Source organism: Coturnix japonica, chromosome 2, assembly GCF_001577835.2.
Source record: "Coturnix japonica isolate 7356 chromosome 2, Coturnix japonica 2.1, whole genome shotgun sequence".
NCBI classification, from domain to species: domain Eukaryota; kingdom Metazoa; phylum Chordata; class Aves; order Galliformes; family Phasianidae; genus Coturnix; species Coturnix japonica.
Window position 1 is genome coordinate 116,082,226 of NC_029517.1, and position 16,654 is coordinate 116,098,879.

The 16,654-nt window shown below is 36.8% G+C and overlaps 1 protein-coding gene across 6 annotated transcripts in view; it reads left to right on the forward strand.

Annotated features, from left to right (window-relative positions):
* The window catches only part of VPS13B (vacuolar protein sorting 13 homolog B), a 391,004-nt gene that overhangs the window by 280,811 nt on the left and 93,539 nt on the right, over positions 1–16,654 (forward strand). For all 6 annotated transcript variants that reach the window (XM_015856029.2, XM_015856025.2, XM_015856028.2 and 3 more), the window contains exons 35-36: positions 4,451–4,588; positions 15,800–16,207. In XM_015856029.2, the coding sequence (XP_015711515.1) occupies positions 4,451–4,588; positions 15,800–16,207 (546 nt within the window). The remainder of the gene's footprint in view (positions 1–4,450; positions 4,589–15,799; positions 16,208–16,654) is intronic.

Below are 16,654 nucleotides of genomic sequence, written 5' to 3' on the forward strand. Positions count from 1 at the left end.
GGGAGATTTCCAAATAGATGTGTTATGCATGGAATTTCTTTAGCTTCCTCCAGTGAAGCGTTTGCAAAGAAACAGCCATTGTGAGGCCATCCAAAAATATTCTTTTTTTAATTTTTATTTCATTTTTTTTTAGCACCCACGCCTTTGATGGCAGGGGGTCCATGAAGAGCAGATGCAGTAGCTAAGACCACATGTAACCTCTGATCTAATGGAAAGCTCAGGCTGAATGGAGAGAAGCGCAGGCTGGGTCTGACAGGAAGTCTGATTCACCGCCTCTCTGTCAGCTTGTGCTTCCTATGAGGCAGACGAGGATTTAAGACTGTTCCTGAGCCCAGCACTGAGGGAGTTCTGCTGGAATGTCACCTGTTCCCCTCCAAGTATATTTAGTGACCAGTACATCTGCATCCTTGGCTGTACGGGAGTGCAGACCCTAGCAGTAAAGTTGAGCTGGCTTTGGAGTGTGCATTCCTTGTAATACTGTAAATGCTCATTTTAGAACTCCCTGACACAGCATTTGTGAGTATGCTAACAGAAATGTTTTCCCATTGTGTTTTCTAAATTCCAATGGAAACCATTTTAAAAATAAGACCAAGCATCCCAGTTTGGAGTAGGAAATGCAGAGGAGATTGCCGCATCATACTGGCTTGCAGAATTGATAGCAGACCAAACTATGATTCATCCACTGAAATAAAAACCCATTGCTGACTTCCTTTGGATTGGGTGAGGTTCCAGCTGGAGGGGCCAAGTAGCCATCCGGCACACAGCTCAGTAGCCCAATCCCCTGCTAGGAATTGCAGAGGCCCCGGGCTTTACCCCCCTGATGTCTTGGCTGCCAGGAACCACATTTTGTAATATAAAAATCTTCAAGATCTGAAATTTCTCCTGTCTCCCATCTTTCCTCCTTAATCTCCCATCTCTTCAGAAGTTTGGGTTTTGTTGTCTGCTGCTAACATGAGGAGGATGTAGCAAAAGTTGTAAATTCAAAGCAAGTCTAGGTACTTCATTGACTGTTAATTTCAGAGGTGAGATCTGGAACTTAGCAGGACTAAAAGTGACTTGGAATGCTTGGGGGATTCAAAAATAACCAGAGATTTTTTTTTCATGTTTTCAAACAAAAAAAAAGGAAGACAATGTGGAAGTATTCAAGGCCTCACAGCTTCTCAGTCTTACAGATTTTAAATTACAGACTTGGTTGTCAATCTGTGATATTTGTCTCAGCATTTTTCTTTTGCTGCCACAGACAAATTTTTCACATCGCCCGGAGGATAGAATTTCTGGCCGTCTTCACTACTCCTCACTTTTCAAGCCTTTCTTTTCTCTCCCTTGGCTTGCTATGGAGTAATTCTAGCCTCTCCTTTTGCTTATGTATGCATCCCTTGGGTTTTCTCCAGCATTTTCTTCATACAAATAACTGCAAATTTAAGTGTTGATTTTTGGGAGAATCATAGAAAATGGAAATGGAAATGACCTATTATAATACATTATTCAGACCAGTTCCCTGCTGATGCATAATTGTTCCCTATTGTATATTTCATAGTGTTCTGTCAAGTGTATTTTTAAATGTTTTGAACATTTCCATCATTTCCTTGAGGGAGAAGAGTCCTTTTTCTCTCAGAACAGGAATGCCTTACTTTTCAGCCTAAATTTTCTCCTTTTTTTTCATTTTGTTGCTATTCTGGCAATTCCTCTGACCTGTGGCATGGTAATTTATTTAAATTGGTTTATTCTTTTCCTGATCCTTAATCCTGTGAAAAATTATATGCTGTTTTCTTAGAAGATCTTTTTAAATCAATGTACATATATTTTATTCTGTTGATCTCCAGTGTCAGGGGGTCCATGGGCCTACTGCCCCACCTTGTCATGGACATAGATTGATCTAGATAACTCCATGACAAGCATAAATGAATTTTCCTGCTCAGATACATTGGGTAGCTCATCTTTGTAACTCCCTTCATGTTTTTGAGATAAGCACTTGCATAGTTGGATTCGAAACCTCTGGAATTTAGATTTCTCCTCATGCTAAAAAAAAAAACTTGTTTATTGATTCATTTCTGATATACCTGGAGAAGTAGTCAAGTCTGGACCTGGTCCAAATTAACCATGTCATGGGTTTGGAAACACTCAAGCCAGCTTTTTTTTTACTGGCCCCTCAGGATCATTGGCTCAGATGCCAAACCATAGATCTGTAGAATCGTTAGGGTTGGAATAGACCGCTAAGGTCATCTAGTCCAACTTTGCCATTATCCTGCTTTTATAATTACCTCAATGTCAGCATAAGATGGTTCCACTTGAACTAAGCAAAACTGAACTTGGACTAATTCTGCGTGTTGAGGTGTCTTTGTGCTGTGTAAATACTGTAGGTCAAAATAGACCCACGGGCCACAGGCCTGATGTACTCCAGGAACTGAAGAGGTGATGGTGCTTCTCTCCTTGGAGCATGACAGTGCAAAAAAAAAATATTACTATATTTGGAGGGTCCCAAGGCTCCTCTATTTTTTCATTCTCTGCTTATTTGATGCAGTTCCCAGCACCCTGTGGGTTGTGTTTGTATAGTTAATGTATTGTGTCATGCAAGGATTTTCTGCTATTTAAGTTCTTTTCATTAAAAATATTTTCATCTTTAAACAGCTAGAACTGCAAAATGATTATTAACTCTTCTATAACATGCCTTAGGATAGATAATAGGGATATCTGTCAGTGTATACAGTAAAAGCAATGTTTGAGTAAATTTGATGGAATTTCTTGAAAATCAGTGGTTAATCCAGGTTGCTATAGGAACTATAACACAATATCTTTAGAAATGAAAGAAATGATGTATTTTAATATTTTCCCACATACTAGTACACCTAAATGTTTCTACAAACGTTTCTGAAGGAACAATTAAAGTGACTTAGTGGTTGATGGGCATTTCACAGTGTAATTTTTGCAATGATTTACAACATAACTCAGGAAAAAATATTTTAAAAGTGTACCTCGGTGGCAAAGATTTCTTTTATTACTATTTTCAGTGTCTTAGGCAAACACTAGACAGGAAAAGAGATATTCCCTAAAGCAGTTACTGTAGAAAAGAGTGTGCCTCACCATTCTGGTTAGTGTAATTAAAGAAAGGGACTAAGAACCATAAAAAATGTAGAAATTCACATGGAAAATATACAATTCTGTTGTATGCAGTGACAGCTCTTAAATAACTGTTGAGAGCTGACTTCATAAACGTATAGTGGGAATAGAGGGAAGGGAAAGGCTGTAATGTATATGCCATGCAGTACAAATACTACTGTAAAGTCATTGCCTGAAAATTGATAAAATAAAAACAGAAGAATGTGCTAACTTTTGATCTTTTCCATATAGATCTAAAGTCGTGATCAATTGGTTTCAGTAGGTTCTTTGAAATCACATAAGGGTTCATATGTGCCAAGTTTTATATGAATCACATGATAAGGTCAAGAAATACAAATTCCAAAGCTGACTTTATATACCCAGTCCACATATGACTGTGATACCACCATACCAGATGTTGACTCTAGTACTGGGTATGTAAACGCTGTTCTTAAAAGGAATGCATTTGGTAAAACTTTTTTAAAAAATTTAAAAAAAAAAAATTAAAAAATTTTTAATTGCCTGAAAATTGTAAAGATGAATTTTCATCAAGATGCCCCTTAAATCTTTATGAGTGGGAGAGGCATTTGACAGTCTAAGTAGCAATCTTGAAACTAAAGAGTAATTGAGTACTTAAAGCACGTAATGTCAGAATTCAAGACTATACTAACAACGGTCACAAGTTGCTAAAGATTAAAAAGGCTACCTACTGCACTGTTATTGCTGTATGTGATATGCAGAAAGTAAAGGAATAGTATTTGGAGGAAATTAATTTTCATGTACTTTTGTGACATTATAGGCTGATCATAGGACTTCCATTCAATGTGGTATACAGGAATATCTGCTGATTTTAAAAGCTAAACTTACCGAGTCAGTGAATCTTGGAAGTGAATGCTATAACTTCTTTGTTACTGTGCTCTGTCATACAGATGTAGTAGCATTCTGGTCTTTTGACCTTTATAATTTGTCTTTCTGTTACTAAATTCTCTTTGAGATAATGATAGTACAGTCTAGAAGCAGTGATCTTTGATTATCGATTCTCTTCTACATACTACTGCTAACAAAAGCTATAACTGAGTTTTATTAAAAGATGTCTTGCACTGAGTGATATCTTTTACTTTATACTTTTTCAGATTTTCTACATTTTGTGTGATATTGAATTTGCTTTCTTGCATATGATGTATACCTGTACTAGTTATCTGTAGCCACAAGTACTTCGGATATAGCATTAGGAATTTTATCTACCATAAATATACTTCAAACTTTTTAGTTCCACTTAATTTTGCATGTAGCATTTTGTCACATGTGATATTCCTGGAATGTCATTAATGAGTATGATCATTATCACCTGCAGATCCTGGAAAGACTCTACCGGAAGCTCTGGATTATTGCAAGATTTGGTTGCAGACAGTAGCAGGAGAGGTTGATGCTAAAAGTGGTATTCCACCTTCTCTTATCACAGTACAAATTAAAGACTTCCTTAACGGGCCAGGTAAGCATTGAACTTTAATCTCTGTTTTCTAATATAATCCCTTTATAGATATGCACATGTAGACACAGATTAGATCAGAAAAATGTTGTATTCCTTGTTGATGAATATGTAATTTTCTGTCAGCAATCACCCTGAAGCTAAAGGTGAGGAATGGTCAGTCCTTGGCCAGTTGTAGATTTAAGGCCTGATTATTTTCTTTCCAAGGTAACTGCAGGAATTTTGCTCTTCTGGAAGCCTGAGTTTGGCAAATTTCCCATTAAATGAAAGCAAACTGCTTCCAGCCCTAGAAAAACTGAGATTTTAAGATTTATTGAAGTGTGTTTATAAAAGCTGACTTTTAAATTGTTCCTGCTTCTGCCTCCTCTTGGCTGTTCTTTGGAATCTGGATACCTGGCCTTACAAATTCATATCGTCTACAATATTAACAATGTAAAGTTAAAAAAAAAAGAAGTTGCATTATGTTTATCTAATACAGAATATAATGGGCATAGTATTACAGTTTATTAGAATTTACTTTAAAAGGCCTAACATGAAGTCTTGCTCCTGAGGAATCAAAAACTCCTGCAAATTCATGTATTTTATGTGCTAGCTACTTTGTGAGTTATATTTATAACAACATTACTATATAGAATACTATTAAGGTTATATTAAATGTTAGAAAATATACTTATATTTACCTGTACCATCATAATTAACCTCTTTTGTGCATACTTACTGTTATTTACTGAATTGTGTAATTTTTTTTCCAAATATCCTCAGCTTACTCAGCCCTCACAATGAGTTTTTATATCACCCTTAAGCAAAGGGTTTTTTCTGTTCATTCAGATGACAGTCATACAGTCTACCACGTTGTTTGAATATATTTGAATACTACTACTGAATACTACTATACACACTATTTGAATATAACTGCATCAGGATTACCTCTATGTTGCTTGCTGCTGTAGGATCTGAGTGCTACAGAAATATTCATTTACCTGCATGTCTCTCCTATGAATGATGGAGCAGGATGCTCTTACTGTTTTACCAAAGGTAACTGAGATGCAGGGAAATTCAAGTTTTTTTCATTGCACACTAGAGTTACCAATTTAAAATGGAGAATTTTGTTTTTCCAAGGTACCTAAAAAATACAGGAATTTAGGTCTTGGAACTATAGTTCCTGTTGTCTTTGGGTGGAACAGTAGTCACATCTGCATATCAGACCCTAAGATACCAAACTGAACAACCAGAGAGTGAAAGACTATTCATATTTACCAGGTGATTATGAATACTGTTGTTAAGTAATGTGAAAATCTATTTTTTTTTGCATGCATGCAGAAGTCTCAATGAAAGAGTAAAGTTCATGAACAACCTCATCATTGCCCCTTTTCTTATTTTCTGTGATGTCTTAAAAGCATTCATTTAAGACTGCATTTTAAAAGCACCTGAAAATGCAGTGCTGTTGTTACATGAATCCGTTTTGTGGTTCATTAATAGTATTTTAAACCTTCAGGGCTACTGAATGTTTTACTGCTAGGTAAACTAAGGGACTAATGATAATAATAGTAGATCTTACGTCCAGCATAAGAAGGGAAGAGACACCTACTGTCAGTGGGCTTTGTAGAACTCTGATGAGATCAGAGGAATGTTAGAAATCAAATTTTCTGAGCTCCACTGGAAAGACAAAAGGAAAATGTACTCTCTCTTGACACTGCAATCTTTTGGTCACTGTTGCCAGGTGGGTTTTCTTTTATCCTCCTTGATTTTCCAGTTTTTTGGTGTAGTATTCATCTCTCCCCACATCTGGCAGATTCCTATATTCCCAGGTCCATTGTCTTTCCACTAAACTTTTTAGGTTCTCATTTTAGTTGCCTGGATCAGGTTTGTATTTTATATTGTAACCCTTATACACCTTAAATTGTTTCCCTGTCACACTCCTGTTAGTAGGACAGCTAAGTTGGAAAGTCAGGAAGTTGGTATCAGCTTGCAAATTATGCATTCATAATTTGTTCGTACCCCATTCTCAATAATTCAGCCAGATCCTGAATCAGTGTTAATCTCTCCCTTCCATGTTATTTGGCTAAGCAGGGAAGTGAAAAGAGAAAGAAAAAGAAGAAAAAAAAGCCCACATAAATTAATGCATCATAAAATCCAGACTATTTATTCTTGCAAAGCAAATAAAATCTCAGAGCTTTCATCCAGGGTCTCTTCTTAGCCAAAAGACACTCTTTTTATCATCTGTTTCCTGCTAATTGGAACTATCATTAAGCATGACTCAACAGCAATTACACTGCATTTTAATAATGTGTTTTATCCGGGTAATGTAGTGAAACAGCTCTGCATTCATCAGCAGGTTTTTCTTTTTCTCTTGTTGCCACAACTCCTCAAATAAGGTAACCTTTACCAAGAACTGTTCCATTATTAGTAGTGAAAGACACCTTCTGCATGTAATTGCATCAGAGTAGCAAATGAAAAGTAATTAGGAAAGCTTGACAGCTCCACAGCAGGCTACTGGAAGACAAGTTGCTAACTCTCCTGCGGGAACAAGTATTCTAACCACAGCTTCTGCTAGGATGAGGAAGCTTGGCTTACCCAGCAAAAGCATGAATCTGAGAAGGTATCTACATCACCTGGTCCTAAGTAAGCCTGTAGTTGTTTGTTAAAGACAGGAGCCTCAGCAGAACTCCTGGAGTCTCTGGATGAACTTTATTATGATGTCTCCTGTCACAAATAGCTAAACTGATTACATAAATGCACTGCTGAATTATGCTTATGTTGGTCTCTGCTGACAGATTCATTTTAATTTTTTTAGCATTTGGCAAATAATGGTACTAGTCAGATTATTTGTTAAGGACAGATTGTGTATTTGCATGTTCATTTAGGTAGGTGCATTTAATAAATCCAGTGAGGAAATCTTGAAAATGCAATTTGAAGGCAATATGTGGAGGCAGTATGTGCTGGTAAGGTGCTAGCAGTTAGTTAGGCACCACTGATAGGCTTTTGAGTATGTTTTTGAAAGCTGTGTCTTTGCAGCCAGAAGTCTGGATGTAGCAGTTTTGGTACAGCTTTTAAGTGTTCAGAGTTCAGCTGCTCAGTTGCAGTGCCGTATTTCTTAAGAAATACTTCGTTGGCATGCTGAAGTTGTATTTCAGGTAGAGCAGTAAAACACGTCAGTGTTTAATGATGGCAAGAACCTTGCATACAAGTAGTTAAAAGAAAAAGGGGAAAAAAAGCTGCAACTGGTTCCCAGTGTTTGCTGTGCTGGGTAAAAATTGTTCTTCTTGTAAATAGTTTGTCAGTTGAAGTAGATAAGTAGATAGTGTTCCCCAGAAAAATTGTATACTTTCACCACACAGGAAACCAGGTTGTCAGCCCGTATTAAGTCGGAGATCAAAAAACTACAAGTAGCTAAACTTGGAAACCACTAATTAAATGAGAATAACAAGACACGTTAATGCACTTCTTGCCACATGAGTTGATTATTTTGTACATTTTTGGCAACTAAAGAAAAATGATATTTCTTCCAGATTTAAGGTAATAGGATCCTAGGAGAAATAAGCATTCATCATCAGGCCTGTGGGAACAGACCTCAACCCTAACCCCAGGATGTATTAAAGGACTATTCTTTCTTTTTCTACAGTAACTAATTATTTAGAATTTTTTAAATACCATCTACATCAGTTTACATGACCTTCTTTTATATTCGATCTGTTACTGGATTGTGCACTTAATTCTTGTCTAATACATGAAAGTGAACAATTTGTTGCTTTAGCATTAGGTATTAGTCATTAGGTGGGGAACACATACAACCATCTTGTTTTAATAGTTTTTTAAAATTTATTATCTTTACCCACTAATCCTTTCTGTAGCTTTTTTTTTTTTCAGTGAACTACGCCTTCTTAGCTGCAAAAGCTGTCTTTGTGATGTATTCTTTCTGCATGTAAAGGATAGAAAGCATCTCAGTAATTTGTGGAGTGCAGCTTTGTACAAAGTGCCCTAAAACACTTACACATGCAAAATGCAAGTTTTATGCCAGAGTCTTCCCCCAGTATTTTCTTGGGAAGAATCTAAGGTGAACGTGAAATTGCAAAGATCCTTGATGTTTTGCCTTTGGAAATCATTTCTACAGAACAAACTGGTAAAATTAAGCACTTTCCTATTCAGTGTTAAAATCAGAGCAGGGTGGGGGCTGTCCCTGCCCATCTCCCCAGCACTGAGCTGTGGGAAGCATGGGAGCACCGAACAAACTGCATGTCCCACTCTCTCCAGCTTTTCCCTGCTTTCCAAAGGCAACAGTTGTATCCATTAGTAAGGTCAGTGGTTTGGAGAAACCTGGAAAATAGCAGCTACCAGAAACCCACTAGAACAATATCTCCAGCAGGTGATAGATTAGTTGGAACAAATTGGAACCATTGCGCTTCAGCAATCCTGGTTTCTTTCAAGCTGTTTTAAAAATGTCGTCATTTTAATACACAATATCAGCCCCGCGGAGCAGTCCACAGCAGGTTAATTTGAATCATATGATGTATCACTACCCTCAGCTGACATGAGCCCTGTTCCATGTGTGAAGCCATAATAAATCCATTCCCAACCGAGGCAAATTCCCTGTGAGAAGGTGAACTAATCCAGGCCTCACACTGGCATGTTAGCCCTCCGTAATTGAAAGCAGGGCCACCTGTTCCCAGCACAGTTAGCCTATAGAGAGAAAATTAGCATTAGATCAGATACTTAATATATTGAAAAATCATTCATACTGCTTGCAAGTTCAGCTGTGGGCTGCTTAACATGACATCATATATAAACCTAGGAATGTGCCCACTTGATCCCAGTTTAACAGTTTTGTTAACCATGGTGTTTGTTAACTTTGAAATGAGAATTTTTTGATTTAATGAGAGCTGACACGTGAGAAGGGGAACTGGCCAGGGTGCAGACTTTTCTAATTAACTCTGGGTCATTTGCAAAACTTTTTAGCTTTCTAGTAGATTTTTTTCCCTTTTCTCTTTTACAAACAAGTTTTTAAAGCACTGACACTGTAGCCATGAAATGATATTTATTTGATTAAGGGGGCAAGCAGAAATATTCCAAACAGGTGTACCAGCCTGTAGGTATTGCCTTGTTTGTAACACATTTCTTGTCTGTAATATCAGTGTAATAATGCGTAAAATTACCCAAGTGCCTTTCTAACAGTAGTGTCTGCAACATTTATTTTCAATGAAATTTACTTTCTTAAATTTCTAAGTACTGAAATGGAAACTACACACCAAAGCCACGTGGATAAGTTTGAAAATATTTTCTTGGTAGCTGTTACAGTAAACTGGCAGCCTTTTAAAACTTATTTCAAACATTTGGCCTTTCATTTTATTCTTCACATACATCATCATACGAAAGTATTGTTCAGCAGCTAAATTAGATAATATTCAGTATTTATGGATTCTTTACCACAAATGTGGTCCATGGCCTCGAACAATTTATTTCTTCTTTCTGTGCTTCAGCTTCCCTGACTCTCTGCTGAGAGAGCTAATGTTTCTCTTAGCTATGGTTTTCTTTTCATAGTAGTGCCTCCAAGTGCCCACTGTATGTGCTGGTCTCACCACACAACCCCTGACATGCTTCTGTGACATGGTTGCTTCATTTCAGTCAACGTCCTGTAAAAAGCAGTAACATTCCATCCTTTATTAGTGTTATCTTTCGTCTTTAAGATCTACGACAATTTACTTTGGTTTAATTGTGACAGTTTCTTAAAAATAGTAATAATACAGCATTCTGAGCATTGTCTGAGATCTCAAACCCAGGCAATGGTTAGAGCTGTTAATGCCACCTTTGCATAATGTCAGAGGTGCACTGAGTCAAGGCAGCAGGAATTGCTGCCGCAGGCGAACACTTGGATTGAGTTTATTAAGCTCCCTGATGGTTTCTGTTTGCTGTATTGGCCTTAGAGAGCTTCTTTTGCAGGGCTGCAGCATGAAAACTGCAGTAGATATGAGTGCTGAGGAATAACTACCAGCTTCTTCCGGACTAATTGGCATCTGTCTCACAGAAGCAGAACACAAGATGGACTGCAGATGGCCTCTGAAGCCTTGTCTCAAGTTTCTTTCTTCATTTTCCTTGATCCAAATTGGGAGTGATACATTAAAAGATAAAAACAATTCTTTTGGATTCTGCTTGCTTTTCAATTTCTTTTAATTTGTCTATCGTTTGATGCCTAACCAGGGACAATTGAGAATAATACAACTAGGCTTTTCTTTACAAGTCTCTCTTTTTCCATTTTTCCTTTAAATAAATTTAATACTTGCAATTCATCCATTTCCCTGTTATTGAAGGGCCACCCTGACTCCAAATCAGAATCAGGACTCAAGACTACCTTTACCTTCCTCAGATTACTTCTATTAGACTTCTTACATGAGGATTGGTGGCTCCTAGAGAAAAGGATATTATGGGTGGTAAAATATTTCATGCTTGATGTCTGCTCCTGTCCTGTTTAGAACTAGGAATTTGATTATCCTGGCATTAGGGCAAATAGTTTATTCTGTGTTTTACATTATTTTGAGTTTTACAGCCTTCGTGTGTTAAAGGACAGAGAGAAATGTGTCCATCGAGAGAGGGAAAGATCTGGTCCTTTCCATACTAGCTATGAGAAATGAAAGCTCCATTGCAGAATGAGGTGCACAAAAAATAGAAAATTCTTGAGAAATGCCTTATTTTTCTCTCATAGTTCGACATCTCTCATAGTCTGTGAATAGATACTACTCATATAAATAGGGCTTATAAATAATTTTCATAAAGTTTACTTTCTGTTTTTTCAGACTAGGAGAATTCTATGGTAGTTTATTAGTCATAGAAATAGTCCTATGGTAGTTTATTAGTCATAGAAATAGTAGCCTGGTGAACACTAGGTTCTCGTATATATTAGAATAAGCCTGCTGACTTCAATAAGAGCTGTTACTGACCTAAAGCATCTTACTGGGAGCTCTGCTATTTTTGTATTGCTTATTCATCTTTAGCTCACCAAATAAAAAGTCCTTTTGAGTAATATCATTATCCCAAGTTCACAGAATAAAATTTTATCTTCACAATACAAATCTGAATGCTACAGAGAACAAGGCTAAAATACTCCTAACCCAGATTTTTATTTTTATTTTTTATCTGAAGCTATAAGTAATAAAATGACAGAGAAAGAAATTTTTTCAGACAGGAATTTCAGTGTACTGCTTATAAGTTTTCTTTTATAGATGTTATGATTTTGTTCAAACAGGCCATATTGAATCCATTGGGTTTTTTGTAATAGATTTCAAAATACATAATAAATGTAAGTAATATGATGACTAATGGGTCAAGTGAAGTTGGAACTTTTTAAATGAGAAAATAGCTGGAAACCGTTTTCAGGAAACTATTCCAGTTGATTTTTGGTCCCCCACAAGGTGTACATTAACATAAACTCCGTAGAATCGCCTCTGGGACCTGAATTCCCTCTCTGATTTCATTATTGCAATGTGATTCTTTTCCTTTTGCTGTTAAGTCATCTCCTGGTGTGGTGGGAGCATATAATAAGTGTAATTTATTTATATTTATCTAATCTCCTTTTAACTCACTAGTTATTTCATCATTCTGTTTCCTAGTAGCTGTTCAGAAAGTTGTGAAGGGTAATTAGAAACTAATAATTGACAGACATGGATTTACTTCGTAATCTAAAGAGATGTAGTGAAGAAATTGCAAGCATGGAAGAAAAATTCTAATGCTGCACTCAAATGCTACACTCTAATAAATACTTTACTTTGAGATCATCTGGATCAGCTTTATTAAAATGCAATCCGAAAAATACTTAAATACAATGTCTTTATAAATTCAGCAATTCCATTATTATTTATATTATTATTTAATCCATTATGTTTACCTATTTGAAATAGATAACAGCCATCTTGATACTATGCCTTAAATCTAAAGCTATCTGTCATTATGGTAGATAGTCACTGGTAGGCAGAGAACTGTAGCAGTGTAACTGAGGAGCTGAAGGAGGCTTTCAGCTACTTTATGCTCTACTCAGATTCTGATGTAATTTGGGGCGATTGAAAGAGCTGTTTGAATTATGAGAAGCCGTGTTTTCCTACTGGTATGGAACGTGTGGTGTGTTTCCCAAGGTGTTTAACATCATCTAAAAATACTGTTATCGCCACATTTCTCCCCTGGGATTTTTTTTTGCAGCTGCATGGAAGGTGACCTTGTACATTGTAACATCTCTTTTTAGCCCATTTTGAATAGCTGGAAAAACTGCTGAACATCCATCTTCATCAACTGCTATAAATAGCTCTTCGTATTTCATCAGTTTTCACTGTTGCTGTCCATCACTTGGATATGTTTTTCTTAGAGGGAATGTTAAAGTTTCTTGTAAAGTGCTAAGTATAAATTGTAGAACAGGACAAAGACCAAAAACATGTTGATTGCTCAATTGCATTTCTATTTTTTTTAATGTTTTACTTAAAATGCCAAAGAATCTCCTTACATAATCTTTCCCCAGTTGTAAAAATAACCTATGTCATTATGAGATAGTTAAAATATTTGCAGTGAAGGTTCCAAAGTTACATTTTCTGCAGTTATGCTCCTGGCTGCCACCACTTTCTGTCAGGGCTGATTCACTGTAAAATAATAACTTAATACAAACCCTTGTCAAGTTATCAGTCATGACAATGTTTTTGCTGCATGACACTTGTGGTTTCCAAGCAGAAAGCAGGGAAGCCATTTGCATTTCTATGGTGTTCTGGTATCACTTTTTGTACTGCTTTTTTGGAGGAGTGCTGTGTTTGGAAAAAATGAGTAACAGCTCTGATTAAACATAGGTACATCCCAGCACAGAGCTCTGCCTGCCCCATGGCTTCTCTGCCCTGCCCTGACAAAATGCATAGAACAGAGGCTCTCACATTCATCTCCTTTACTTTATTATCCAGCATTAGGTTGACACCTGTCCTACCAACTTAGGTCTAAGTAGTTTTCAGGTGTTAGGGTGTTGTGCTTTCTTTTTGTCTCCCAGGCTTCACTACCATAGGAAAATATTAGCACTAAAATACACCTTTGGTCAAGAAGTGCAGTTTGAAAGCCATCACACCAAAGACAGATGGATGCTTTCCTTTTATGTACTATCCTATGTACTTAATTACGTAGCAATACCAAAAAGTCTATCTTATTTCAGTATCCTGCTACAGCTTAGCTAACAAAGAAAATTAAGTTCACAAGAGGCTTTTAGAAGAGACTCAGGGACCCAAATCTTGCATCACTTTTAAAAACATTAATCTTCTTTCCTGTCATAAATAAGTGAACATCGTAACATCCCATGTGTCCGTGCTTTTTTTTATAGCACTCCTTTCCCTCATTCAGAGCAAAGAGAGAACCAATGCTTTGTGCAGAGATGGAGTATTTTTTAGTACCAAGAAAGGTAGAGAGATTTTCAAGTGTTACGGCATCTCTTCTCTTGGTTTTAATTTTTTAAAAAGAGTGGAACATAAATATTCTGAAAAATCTTTCAACTTGATTGCATATGGCTTTGGATACCTAAAAATCTTTCCCTTTTCTAATGTCCAGCTTCCCTAGCTTTGATGCTTGCCTTTCTATTAGGCTCATGTGTTTGCTGGTGTTTACTATGGGGTTTTGGCTCAGTGTGGAAGATTTTGACGTAAAAGAAAGCATTTTCAGAAAACCAATGATTAAAATTGGGAGTTAGATTTAAAATAATTTTCAGTCTTAGATTTCGATTAGCTTTGGTTTGTGAAGTTTTTAGATGTTTTTCTAAGAAGATTATGTTTGTGCTTTCATTCAGATGTAACAGATATTTCATGGCAAGTTTATCATATCTTTGTAGAAAAAGTGCCGGTTTCAAATTCACAAACTTTTGAGATGCCAAATCCTCTAACTGCACATACAGATATTCTGGGGAGTCAGAGTGTGGCTTTGCCGTGTGCCTGGGACTCTTAGTTACAAGTATGAGCTTAAGAACAGATTCAAATCTCTGCTCCTGCAACACTTTACCCTTGTGGCAAAAGTTTCTGATTTACTAGTGTGTGGGAGAATGAAGTTTATCAGTTTGCATTGGTACTGAGAGTAGAATGTGATACTGGACAACTTGAAAATAAGTCCTAATTTTGTTTAAATGTTCCTTAATCTGTGTAAAACCTTCAAAAAACACAGTTTCCACTATGTGTTGATAGTATAATTTGGAACTAAGTAGCACTGTTTTCTCTGAACATTTAATATAGCTTAGGTATCTGAAGAGAATTTTAATCCTCTTTTGCTCTTGAGGGGAAAGGGGGCAGGAATGAAATAGCAAGGTGAAAGCGTGCTTTTCCCACTGACCAGGTGGTTGCCTCAATACCGAATGGAAGTTTAATTTGAAAAACAAAGTTGGATTCCTGTACCGTAGTGTAATGTGCTGATAAGGGGGCAGACTGCAGCACAGGAGTGAATTTCAACTTCGTAAAATCCTGCTTTCCACCTGTGAAATAATCTTGGTAACTGCAGCGTCTCAACTATGAGAAATAGAACTGTTATCAGAGGTGTTCATGTTGTTACTGGTTTCTAAAATTTCAGTGAATATTTTAGCATTCTGGGAGGTGGCAAAATCCTTTACTAAGGAGATGAAAAAGTGTGTCTGTTTTAAAATATCATGTATTTCAATTCCTCTGAAAAACAAAGAAATCTAAAAATACCTGTTTTGCATCTGACTTGATTTTTCAATTCAGAATAGAAATGCACCAGAGAAAAACACTTATAAGCCATGTAGGAAAGAATATACACGTTATTCAGTCATTTCGAATGTGTTGAAAATGTTCACTGTTGCCTTTGGAATTTAGTCAAATATTTCTACTGTATGGAAAACCCAAGAGAATGTGAAGTATATTTACGTTTTGACACAAAAGGGCTACATATTTACCTTCCTACACATTCAAATGAAGTGTTTGCCTTTCAGATAGTTGTGGTGGTCCTTGGAAAGAAACAAGAAAATAAGGTGTAGATTGAGACACGATTCTTCCTTTTGAACTGTAAATAGTGAAGATTGCTTGTAGTCCTTCTACTGTTTCTTTTATTCAGATTTATTCATGGAGGTTTTGCTTCATTATGTTTTATCAATGATTCAGTTCCTTTAATGAACCACAATAGGAATATCTCCACTAAATGCTTACGTTTTTGCATTGCTTGAATAATTGCACTGTAACTTCTGATGTTTCTGTCTCCAATTCTGTCCTACAGCTGACATCAATGTGGATATATGCAAACCTTTGAAAGCAAATCTGAGTTTTGTCAAACTTGATCAACTAAAAGAGTTTTTGAAGAAAGTTATGACCACAGATGATAACAAGCCTGGGAAGGAGACTGCTCCATCAACTGATACTTATCCAGATGAGGCTGTCACTTCAGGAGCCAAACACTCCAGTATAAGGGACTCACAACCTGCAGTGTACACCAGTGCTGCACAGAAAGTTTCAGTACAAGAAAACCTGTGGCAAGCTCTTTCGTGCTTCCAGAAAATTTCCATTCACACCGTCCAAATGGTTGTCTCTATGGAAACCGTCCCACATCCAAGTAAACCGTGTTTGTTAGCCTCTTTGTCAAGCCTCAGCGGAAGCCTGAATATTAAAGGTGGCCATAAAACTGCAGGTAAGAGGTTTTGATCATTAGTAGTGCTGCTGATTTGCTTGAGTGATAGTCCAGCGCCCATTTGTTAGTGGAACTCCTCTAGCTAGCCTAGTGAGGCCACAGCAGAAAATAGCAAATCCACAATGGGGTCTATTACTGGAGTTCTCCTTGCAGTGAGGTAGCACCCAAGAGTGCGTAATTTTGTAGTTTATATGCCCTCAATTTTAATAACGAATTCATTGACAGAATTCTGGATGGAATAACAGTTGCAAGAGCTGGGATTCTGGGATTCTGGTAATGCAGCACACACTTCAAAGAGCAACGTTTTGACAGTTTTCACTCAATAACTACTTTTTCTTGTTAGGACCCAATAGTTCAGAGTCCTGACATATGCTACTATGTAAATACTTGGTCCTACAATTATTCTGTTCCAGGCTTATAAAGTTTTATATTGTTACATATTTCCTC